Here is a 12,685-nt window from a genome sequence, read left to right as displayed (position 1 = left end):
CATATGAGTGAAAACTTCGACAATTTACTTCGTGTATTGATTAATGAAATATCAGTGTATGGACGGGAGTTGTTTTAAATTATAATAAATTTCCAAGTATGGATGTTGATTTACTAACCGACCGTGAAATTTCCTTTATTAAAATATCCCTTGGAAGCTTATAAAATTATCACTTTTCGACCTTGTGCGAAGTTTAAAGTTTTATTCTGATAAACGTTTTTTTAGGGCACATAATACGTTTGGAACATGGTTGTTGTTTGGTAGCTTAATAAAAAAAGAAAAAAATGTATATTCTAGGGGAGGGGGTTAAGAGGAAAAGTAAAAAAAGAAAACTATAAAAATAAATAAAAAATTCCCTATTAGGTTAATATAGATGTATCTAGATTTTCCCGTATTTTTCAATGGAAAATTATTTTTCTCTTGTATCGGGGAAAATTAAGAAAATTCGTCGATCGTTTTAATTTTGAAGGACCTGGTTTCTCTCCCTCCCATTTAAGTTTTAATGGTCGAATTGATTTTTATTTGAAGAAGAAAAAAAAATTATTTGGGAAAGATTTTATAGTTCAGACAAGCTGAGCTGCAATAATTTCTGGTTGTGTGTTTTTTATGTTTCTAAACTATTGTTACTGGTTATGTCGGATCAATTTTTATTACGTAGCAATATTTATATCAGCTTTTAACTTCTGCTGTGTAATACGTGAAATAGTAAGATTTTTTTTTTATACATTAATATTATTCTCATTTACGTAGTGATCTTTTTCACGGTTATTTAGCGCATCTATGGTAATAAAAGATAATATTCTGTAGAGGTCTTATTATTTAGTCTCTGAATCCATTGAATTTATTATTAAGTTATATAGGTCACCATTTTCAGAATTAGTTTTTTGTAGTAAAAAAAAATTGTTACTAACAGGATTTGACGTCAATTTAAAAAAAAAATAATTTTATTTTGACCGTTTTAGGAAATCATCTATCTCTGTGGCCTTTCATCTGGAGGTCCCGTGTTCGAACCCTGGTCAGGGTGGCCAGGGTTCATACGCTATAAAATTCCATTACCGTATCCCACGCATCAAGTTATTTGGCAAAATCATGAAGCCAAAAAAATAATTCAGCATTTAAGGTATCAAATTATATTGATTTAGTTGCGATCTAAGGATTGTTTTTTGCGTAAATCTTGACTAAATATATGGATTACAAAAGAAATTAGTGTCATTTTTAGTTATGTAATGCCAAATTGTTAAATAAAATAGGTTAATTTTTTTTGAGGCTTATATTAAAAAATACCATCTAATATTATTGAAAACAAAACCCAAACCCCCGTTCTATGTATTTCTTGTAAATACATTGTTAAAATCTGATCAAAAGATAACTAGTTATGTTTTACATAATCTGATTGTCTCGTGTGCATATCTAGTTTTGTACAGAATTAGGTAAATACTCTCTTACCTGTTCGGGTTGGCTTTTGGTTGATGAATGAATCATTCATTGTAATCCAGCTCACATTTAATGTCAACCGCTCATGTTTGCATCATACGCTTCCCCTAATAGCGCCCGATATATATTGTGTACCTAGTCAGCTGATTGAGAGTACGAAGTTTTCATATATCGGCCGCGGTAATGTTACGAAGAGTAGATTGACGAAAGGGGATTCGATGGTCGACTATAATTGTTATACGTGGATGATCGTGTGTCATCCTGGATGATCGTTTGCTGTGAACTGTGCTATTTTTTTGCAGTTAAATTTCTTCATGGGTTTTTATTTTTTTTGCTAATGAAGTGGGATGTATTTAAGTACGCTGTATATATTTATATATATTTTAATACTTATGTTAGTTCACGAAAATGCCAAAGTTTTTCAGTATAATAAATTATTAATTTTTATTTAATAATATTTATAATTTTATACTCTCTCTCTCTCTCTCTCTCTCTCTCTATATATATATATATATATATATATAATATACTTTTTTAACTGTGTATAGTTTATTGTTTTTCTCGGCTACTTATTTTGATTTCCTTGTACGAAGTAAAGGAATATTGTGATGGTGAAAAGTGAAAAATTTCGGTTTCCAGATTTCACCGGAAATATCCATTTTGACTAGTTTCGGCGTGACATCTGTACGTACATATGTATCTTGCATAACTCAAAAAGAATTAGTCGTAGGATGTTGAAATTATGGATTTAGGACTGTTGTAACATCTAGTTGTGCACCTCCCCTTTTTATTGCAATTGACTGAACCAAAAGTGTCCAAAAAAAAACCAAAATTTGGAAAAGTTTGGATTTTTTATTTTTTTTAACTGCAGTAATAAGCCCTCATTGAGAGATTTTCAACGACATATGATAAGTGGTACTTATTTTCATTTGTTCCAGAGTTATACCAAATAAAATTTTAATTAATGAATTATTTGGTTCTTACAAGAGGAAGGCACATTGGTTTGAATCAGAATTCGCCCTCCTTTTTTTTTTTAATTTAAATATATTGATTTATTAATAATTATTAACCTGTCATTATAACAAAAATTTTGCGATGAATAAATATAAAAAAAAAAATTCTGAAGTTTATAATGAAATAAAATTTTATGTACTTTTAATTTTAAGAAAATGTGTAAATGCAATTTAATAGGCGTACAAGGAAGTCATGTGGTGTCCACATCAGAGTTTTTTTTAATATATTTTAGTTTCATTATAATTTTAAACTGAATCGAAATGTGCTTAAATTTCAGTATTCTTTGAATTCTGACTTTTTTATGTTATTTAATCACTTACAAAGCCCCATTTAATAGCATTGCAACAATATTGAATCATATAATTATTCTGCAGCCGTTTTTAGTTTGATTTTAGAGTTATTTCTATGAATCATTTGAAGTATGAAGTATTAGACATGAAGTCCTTATTTTATGGTGGAGGAATTGACTGTTCTAATACTGCTCAGAGAGTGAGCTTAAAAAAATTTATATATATATATCAAATACAGAAAAAAAAATCTATATCAAATACAGAATTGATGTTTAATGAGCAGCTCGAGGTTATTTGTCACATCTGTCATTAATTTGTATGACCTTTTTACAGGATCTTGAGAGTATATCTTAATAATTGAGTAATTGCTTGTTAATTAAAGTATGGGATTCGAGTAGAAATTTTTACATGCAGTTAAAATTATTTCCTTAATAAGTTTGACCTTTTGACTTGGTCAGTGATCATTATATTTGAATTCAGCACGCTTGGTAAATTTTAATTTTTTTTTTTTTTGCTCATAAGTTTCACTCCTAAATGGCCAAAATACTATTTTATGTTAAATATAAATAACTTTGTAAAATTGACAGTAAATATTACTGATAGAAATTACCATAAATAAATAAAAAATTTTATTTGGATCAGTATATAATAATACATTGCATCAGGATCGGGTAGGTATGCTACACCATGGGTTAAAAAAAAGGAACTGGCCCAGAATTTACCTGGATGGATCAAAGAAAACCATGCTTAAACCTTGATCAAAATGTCACAAAATACAATTAATCTACATGTATACTAATATTTAAAGAGGAAGACAGTGTTTGTTTGTTCGGGAAAAAAAACTTGATCAGTTGCAACCAGATTTTTACCCATATTTATTGGCATAACTGAAAAAGGTTTGTAAATATTTCGTAAAAAAAATATATATATATATGTGTAGTAGAGAAGATTTGCTGGTTAAAGCACAAACTTTAATGAATTGAATTAATGAACTGAGAGTCTATTCACTGTGTTAGAAGGGTTTGAACTGAATGATTCTAATCAATCGAATGAATAGTATTACAAAAATGACAGATTAAATTTACTTTAATTATTAAATAAATTTAAAAAATTCTGTTTTTAACAATAATGGGCTTCCTGTGGGAGTGTGTGAGGCTAGAGTGTTAAGGTATGTAGCACCTCATGAGAGGCTAGACCGATCATCACCTTCAACTGGTATCAAACTGGGTGCCTCTGGGGCGTTGTTTTGGGAGTTGCAATGGGATGCTCTTGCTATATCTCTGCAAAAAATCGTCCAATTTTCACAATTCAAACGCAATATTTGTTAATAGATTGAAGGCTAACTTTTGCATGCATCAGGTATACTTTCGAACTAACAGATCATGAATTTTTCAAAGGTGTGTGTGTACTTTACTTATCATAATTACTATTATTCTATCTTTTGTAATTCAGTCCCTTTTTCAGGTTTTTATGAAGCCTGAATAATAAATATATTATTTATCAGTATTATTCTCACAGCTGTGAGGATAATATACATTGCAGGGGGGTCCAGGGGGCAGAGCCCTCTCATTAGACAGGAATGATGTAAACTTGTAATAATATTAAGGTAAATAATCTTTAAGTAAATACATGATTGTCCTAAATATAAAAAATTACTACAAAATAAATTCAGAAGGCGTTAATGAAAATTGTGTGAGCATATATTTATGTAGTTGTTGAATAGGATGCAGAACACTCTAGGCTTTTTAAAAAAGCTATTATTTAAAAATTCATTAACACAGAATAGATTAAAACGGTACTTACGTATTAACGCCAACACAGCTACAGCTTTATTTAAAAACAAAATAGTCAATCGGATTTCGGTGGAAAATGAACAGTCTCTTTATTAAATTTAATATATGGTTATTTATATTTATTTACTTTATAAATATAATTTAACCAAACTTAACATACGTTAAGTTTATTAATTACTTAATAAATTCAGTAATTACTGCAATTATTTATTATTTAAATAATCAAAACACTCCTGTTAATTAGTCAAGGTTAGCGAGCGAAGCGAGCGTAGGTTAAGTTTGCTTTAATTATATTTATAAAATAAATAAATATAAATAACCATTTATTAAAATTAATATAGAGTCTGTTTTGAATCTATGTTAAATTCTATATCGGCCCATTTTCCATTGAAATCCGATTGACTACTTTGTTTTTAAATAAAGCTGTAGCTGCAGTGGCGTTAATACGTAAGTACCATTAAAACTAACCTAGTTAAATAAAAAAATTGATTTTGCTCACTTTAAGTATTCCTTTTGATTGTGCAAAATTTGTATCAAAGAGAAGTCCTATCAAAATATCGATTGTTCTAAGAAAACTAAAATTTGTTAAAAAGTTTGTAAATGCTGCTTTTAAAGTAATGTTTATTTCATAAATTACTTTTTTATGTTACCTAATAATAATAAACGATATTTAAATCAGGGCAGTTGATCTTTTAGGCCAAATAATTTAGATTACAACTTCCAATACATTATTTGTAAGTTAGGCTTATGGTTAACATTCATGGAAAAAGAAGTTTGAAGGTGTACAGTCTTTCATATTGATAAAATATTTACATCTTATTTTCATGGGGTATGGCTGTAACAGGATTGAGAATTTTACAATCCATTTCTATTCTGTAAGGTGAGTTTTAAAAATAAGTAGTTATTTATGGGTAACTGCTTAACTTGGACACCATACATTTTCAGAAAACTAGTTTTGACAGTTTTTGTTTATACCTATTCTTATATATTTTCAGTAAGACTGTTTGACTTATGGAACTTCTCCTTAAATTATTTATTCTCTCTTAATAAAAGTAGAATTATTGATAATTAAAACTAAACAAATATTATTTTGATTTTTGTGTTCCAAATTGTAAAAATAACTTAGATCTTTTTTGAAATTCATCTGGTTGAAGTTGTGGTAATGATGTGTAATAATTTCTGTATTTCTCTAAACACAGAAATTATTACACACCACACATTATTACACCCACAAATTGAAGCATAGAGATGCTTCAATTTGTGTATATCGATTTAAATTAAAAAAATTTTGCCCGATATGAATACACACTACTTCGGCTTACAAGAGAGGACCTTACTTTACTTCTGTTACTGTGTTTAATAAATTACCGAACCACTTACCTAAAAGTAATAGTTAAACAATTTTTCTCCTACAGAAACAATATTACACTGTAGATTAATTTTTAAAATAATTTCTGCATCTCATTCAATATATATGTAAATATGTGATCAAATGATTTTCATTACTTTCTTTTGAATTGTGAATTATTTTGTAATTATTTTATATATTTAGTATCTTCATGTATTTACTTTAATATTATTTCATGTCTTTAATAAACAATCAATGTGGATTTATATTACATGTTTTTGTATTTTTGAATTAATTAATATTTTGTGATATCGCACGGATCATAGATTTTACCTTGATTATTTCCGTTAATCCATCCAGGCAAATATTGGGACAGTTCCTTTTTTTTTATTTGTGTAGTAACACGGGTTTTAGCATGTCCGGAGGCACCAGGTAAATACTAAGGTGATTCCTTTTTGTATCTGTGGAATATCATCATATCTTCCCATTCCTGAATCTATATAATATACTATTCTGTTATGATCAAAATAAAAGATTTATTTGATTTGTTAATATCATTTTTCGCAACATGATAGTCTTTTGTACGAGTTAATTTCTCTATAATGTGATGGTTCTGAAATGTTTTAGGATATAATTTCTTGGAAATTTAACTATAAAAGTTCAGTAAAATACCCCGCCAGGACATACATTTAATGAACTAATGTATATCGCAGAAGTTAACTAATGTTGAATGCATTTCACTATATGATGTTAGTTTCTGTTACCGGCTAATGTCCTGGTGGTTGGCACTGCTTAAATATCTGGAAAAATTAAAAAAGAAAAAAATTGATTGAAAAAAATAAAATAATTTTTTTGTGATATATCCGTTGTTAATAATTGTATATTACTTCTCTTTTAAACTCTAACTTGTGTTCATAGGTAACATTAAGAAGTTCATTAACTTAATATATTTATGAAATTAATATTAAAAAATTATAATTCGATTTGGACTTACGGTTTGGCATGGATATAGCTTGTGGTTATAGTCCTCTGTTTCTATATTTGTTAACAGCTGTTGCTTTTGACTGTATTCTGCCATCGGCTTTTGCAGCAGTAGAGTTACAGTAACAGGAATTGTATGTTTATTATTATTAATAATTGAAGGCTTGTGATTGTACCTCAATGAAAGGTCAATACTGAATCTCTATAGGCACAGGGTGGAGGTTCTGTTAATGAAGAATTAATGAAGAATTCCAGTTAAATGATAATATTGGTGAGGAATGGGAAAATTTAATTAGAATATTAAAGAAAGCAGTTTATGAAGGCCCTTAGACATTGGAGAAAGTCCCAGAGGAAAAAGATAAATTTATGGAGGGAAGAGGTAGTACAAAAGAAATGTATTTAAAGTGGTGAACAACAAAGGAGGAAGATAGAGACAAATATATATTTGTAAAGAACAGCAAAGTGTGAAGTGGGATTCATTCATAAGTAGAATCAAAAATGATGTCCACAAGCGTCAAAATATTGCTTATAAAATTATGAGGTGGTTAAGAAGTGAGGAGAAGGATTGTGCCCAAATTCCAGTTGTGGGACACGAAGAATTTCTAACTTATTTCGAACAGCTTTGATTAATGACTATTTTAATGAAGAAAATGTGGATGATCATAATGTTGATGACTTAGAGAAAATTGACAAAATTGACAAGTTGGAAATTTTTGAGTTAGAAAATGAACTAAAGAGAGTCAATAATAGGAAGATCTCAGGAAGTGACGGCATAGTGATAGAGTTAATAAAGTACTCTTCCGAGTATTTTGAACACAGATTAAATAATAATAATGAAAATTCATGCTGGACTAAACTCAAGGTACCAATTGAATTAAGATTAGCAATTATCATACCTACTTTTAAAAAAGGAAACAGAAGTCAGGGTGAGAATTATCAGTGCATCAGCCTTTTAAATACAGGTATAAAATATTCTCAAGAATTGTTACTCAAAGATTAAAGTTATTAGTTGAAAGAACTTTGAGGGAAGAGCAATTTGGCTTCAGGAAAGGAAGGTCTTGTACCAATAATGTCTTTGCTTTAAAATAAATCATTGAGAAGCACCAAAAGTACAGTCACGAAACGCGTGTAATGTTTATAGATTTTAAGAAAGCCATTGATAAAGCAAACAGGGCAAAGATATGGGAAATATTGGAGAAAAAGAGGAATACCAAGACAGCTTATATGGATCATGGATCGTGCAGGAAATGTACAGCAATAATACACAAATAGCCATGACTAGAGATAAGAGTAATAAATATATAACGACAAGGATATAGCTTATCACATCGCTTCGGTTTAATATATATAAATGTATATATATTTTGACGATCTCTGGCTTTGAATTTGGCAGAGGGCAGCAGTTGAATTTGGTCAAATTGCAAAATAATATATGACAAGTAGCAGTAAATAAGTAAGTAGGTAGCAGTAGGTAGGTAACAGTAAGTAGGTAGGTTATGGCTTTCAACAGTAGGGATATTGTGAGATCAAAATTCAAATCATAAAGCAAGCTTGTGATGCACAATATTTCCAATGCACAATTTCTGTGTTAGGAGAGTCTGATGTGGGCAGCAAAATAGAAAAATGCAATTATCATAATGGAGTTATAAACAGAACTTTGAAAAATAAAGTGAATAAAGATGCACTTTAAAAATTTTATAAAGTAGCTTCTATGCAAATTTTTTTCCTGATTATGTAATATTGATGTTATTATAACTTGTATTATATAATATATAATTGTATGTTATGTACATATAATGAAAATTAAAAAAAAATATTAAGCGACTTCAATATTGTTTAGGTTTGTCATATTCCAAATATTTTTATGTCAAAATTGTTTTTTTTTTTTTTTTTATAATGTCCCCCTTTAAACGGTGTCTCACAGTCTCCTTTGCTCACCATTTAAATCTCTTGAGTTTTATATCTCATCGTGGAGGCCTCCTGAGTGCTTGGGGATGTGGTTGTTTTTTTTCCTGAAAAATAGATTGTGTGGAGGTAGGAGTGTTTGCTAAATTAAATTTTTCTATATTTAATTATTGACAAGTTATTTAAGGGTTCCTGTACTTTATGAATACAGTGTGTATAGATTCTTAACCGAAATAGGACATCATTCATAAATTGGTCAATCCTGAATAACACTAATAATTCATTGACTAACTATAGATTTAAATTTTAAAAACTATAAATTTGAAGAATAGTGGAATATTTTTAATTTCACATTAATTTTAAGTGTTGTGTTATACAATGCAAGAGTATTTTTTAAAAGTGTTTTATATATACGCCTTCATATGAGATATCTTTATAGTATCAGGATACACTCATCTTTATCAAGAAATTTTGTGGGTGGTTTGTATCATCTCTGTCTTCCATCCTGTGGTTCTTAGTTTGAGTCCCGATCAAACGTGGCAAGTTTTACACCCTAAAAATTTATTTATCATCTGTCTAGTAACTGTTATAGGTTGACAGCCTGTTGTTTTTTAATTTTGTGAAAATTAAATAAAGTAGATATTTATGATAGACTATATAGCTAAGACAAACAAGTTTCAACCAATTTTGAAATGTTTGGTTCTGTAATATATATATATATATATAGAGAGAGAGAGAGAGAGTGAGTCTTGTTTGTCATGTAGAGCATTTAGACAAGCTTAGTTTTATAATTTTTGTATTAATAAGGATTGTTAAGGAAACTACTATTTTTTAATAATCACTTTGTGAAGATTGAAAGCTAGCATCAAATAAATCTATGTAAACATGAAATACTTTTATCTAACAATAAATATATTAAAATAACAAAAATCTTAATATAAATTTTTTTACTTTTATTCAAATTTAATATATTAATGTATTATGAATTGAACAACATGTTTTTTATCGATACCAAAAATGAATCGTTGGAAAGGTTTAATAAAATAAAGTTTTATTTGTGATGAGTAAATTATTTAGATTACATCAGTAATGGGTAAATTTGATAACAAAAAAAAAGGTACTACCCCAGTATTCAGAATGGATCTAGGGAAACTATAGTGCAGTAAAACCTTGTTTATAATAGTATTAAAAAGGTTACAATTAAATAATATTAAACTAAACGCTAAATGCAATTAAAGTCAGTGTTAATAATTTCAAAATATGAACACAAGGTACTAACTGTAAAAAATTACTACAAAATAATTCACTAATTAGAAGGTGTTATTGAAAATATATTTGATTACACTTAATATACTTGGAATGAGAAGCAGGAAATTTCAGTTTTTTTTCAAAATGTTTTAATTAGTATTATTAAATAAATTAAACTGTGTAATAATATTATTTATATAAAAAAACTGTATACTTTTATTTTAAATAATCTGGTTGGAAGTTTTTTAAATTATTTGAATAATTTATTAAAAATTGAAATAGAAGCATGATATGGGTCCTTTCTCGTAATTGTGTTGTCAAAAAAAAGCTTTTGTATCAGTTTTATGTAGGTGGATATTTTCTATTTTTATTTTAAGAGGAAGTGACTTTTTCTTTTAGCAAAGATTATTGCACATTCCTAAATACAAATATATTATCACATTTGAGTTTGATTACAAAACAATTTCAGAACATTGAAACAACTAGTATTATCATAATCTATTTTAACATTTTATAACATGTATGCAGTGTATTAAAAATTGACCAATGTCAGGGGGAGATAATAATTTGGTTTGGAAATCATATTTTTGCTTTTGGGAATCTGAAAGTATAAATAGTAATTAATATATAGCATTTTTCAAATTATAAACTTGGGCTAGGTCAAAATAAAAAATGAAATGGTTGTATTGAGATTTTTATTATTAGGGTATTCCTATGCGTTGTGTGGATTTCTTTTGTAATATAAAGAAAATTTTTTAAATTAAATTTCAAATTATTAAATTGCTATAAATTATCTGAGTTTCAGCCACCTTATATTTGAATGTGAAAATTACATAAAAGATCAGTTTTAACGGTAATTAAGAAAATATTTTTTTATTTTACAGTGTGGTGAGCAGCCGAAACCAAACATCTCATCACAGATCATCCGGCTGGAGTTACGAGAGTGCTTCAAGGTATCCACCACCTGCCTCGACACCAGAGGTCAGTTATCAGGAAGACAGGCGAGAACCAACCCCAGTGGTTGTTTTACATAAGAAACATTCTAAATCAAGGTGAGTGTTTTACAGTATTTTTAGATAATTTATATATTCAATTAGTTGAAAATCTGGTTGGTCACATGGTGTTGACTCACTGGTATTTTAACAGTTTGCTGTGAGACCTGTAAAGTTGTATGTGCAGCTGGGCCATGACACCCATTTTGATGTCCCAATATTTTTTCTTCATTTCATCCTTGTAAACAAAATAGTATATTGTGGTTAATTATAAATCCTCCACTTACGTTTCATTCACTTATTATTTTTTTTTTATGGCACCTCTTACTGAAGTACTTTGAGGCTGAAGTATATGATCTCACCTTTTTTATTATTATTACTCCTTATTATTACACCTTACGTATTATTATTATTAGAGTGTAAGATAGAATTAAATTTTGTATAGAAAAGATAAGATTGAAAAGATGAGAAAAAACATTTGTAGCAGTGTTATCAAGTACTTCTGTTTTTGGTGTAGCAGTCAACTTTCTAATAGATAAGTCACCCTCGATGTTGCAGTCTTTGCAATGCTTCCTTAATAATTGTGAACTGGTTGTTCAACTTTTAAGTCATGTATACTGCAGTTTTTAATTTACATAACAATATCAAATAACTTATTTGACAATAAAAAAAAGATATTCTAGTTCATAAGGCTCATTTGATACTATTAGGAACTAGATTATCCTTTAACTTTTGTGATAAAAGTTTCCCTTAATTGTTACTATTGTAAATAATGACATCGATTACTTTACTTATTTAAAGATTTTGATATTATTTTGTTGAAATTCTTTTCTAGTTATTTTGAGTATAAATTTTCAATATGTCTGTTCATGACAAGGACCCTATATAGGTTGGTTTAAGTGTAATACACAGTCTCTCATAACTCAAATTAGATCAGATGAAACAATTATGGTATAAAGGTTCATTTTAATTACTTCAAAAACTTATAATTTATTTTTCCCTGTAGTTATAACCATACATTTTTCCCAACTGTGAACTAGTTTTCTTTTACCATTATAGAATATAATTGTCTTTACTTGATTAACAACCTCACTGGTCCTTCAGTTTACCACATGTGATGAAATGAATACGGTTGATATCCCTCTTTAATTGCAGAGCACCAAATCTGGAGAGTATAGAGGGCATAGAATAGGTTCAAATTTCAACTTCGCAAAGGCCTTGACACTTGTATCTAATGTGTGTGGCAGAGCATGATTGAATTGCAAAATTGTTGGCTCCATGGATTGCCAAATATGAAAAATGTCTCCAAAGGTGTTGTAATATCTATGAATTGCACAGAATTTGCAGTTGACCCTCTTCCAGAATAGTTTGTCACATACATTTTTTGAAATCCCAGATTACTGTGAAGAGAATTTTATTTGCAGAGGGTTGTATCTTGAATTTTTTTGATTGTGGTGGACCATAGTGCTGTGCTGGTATTCCATACTCTGTTATTTTTGCTCTGGGTCATAATGATGCACCTGGGTTTCATTTCCTGTCCCAATATTAAAAAGGAAGTCATCTTTGTTGTTGTCAATCACTGTACGTTGTTTTAGATGCACTGACATAAGAGGCACACTTGACTCCATAATAATGCTGACTGACCAAGAATGAGATCAAGTGGGTTAACAAGTTTTGGAA

The 12,685-nt window shown here is 28.8% G+C and overlaps 1 protein-coding gene across 3 annotated transcripts in view; it reads left to right on the top strand.

Moving 5' to 3' along the window:
- Positions 1-12,685, top strand: part of spen (spen family transcriptional repressor split ends) — a 444,910-nt gene that overhangs the window by 353,988 nt on the left and 78,237 nt on the right. For all 3 annotated transcript variants that reach the window (XM_075382418.1, XM_075382419.1, XM_075382417.1), the window contains one exon: positions 10,898-11,065. In XM_075382418.1, coding sequence (XP_075238533.1) covers positions 10,898-11,065 — 168 coding nt within the window. The remainder of the gene's footprint in view (positions 1-10,897; positions 11,066-12,685) is intronic.

Source organism: Lycorma delicatula, chromosome 1 (assembly GCF_047948215.1).
Source record: "Lycorma delicatula isolate Av1 chromosome 1, ASM4794821v1, whole genome shotgun sequence".
NCBI lineage: Eukaryota > Metazoa > Arthropoda > Insecta > Hemiptera > Fulgoridae > Lycorma > Lycorma delicatula.
This window is presented reverse-complemented; position numbering and strand designations above follow the sequence as displayed.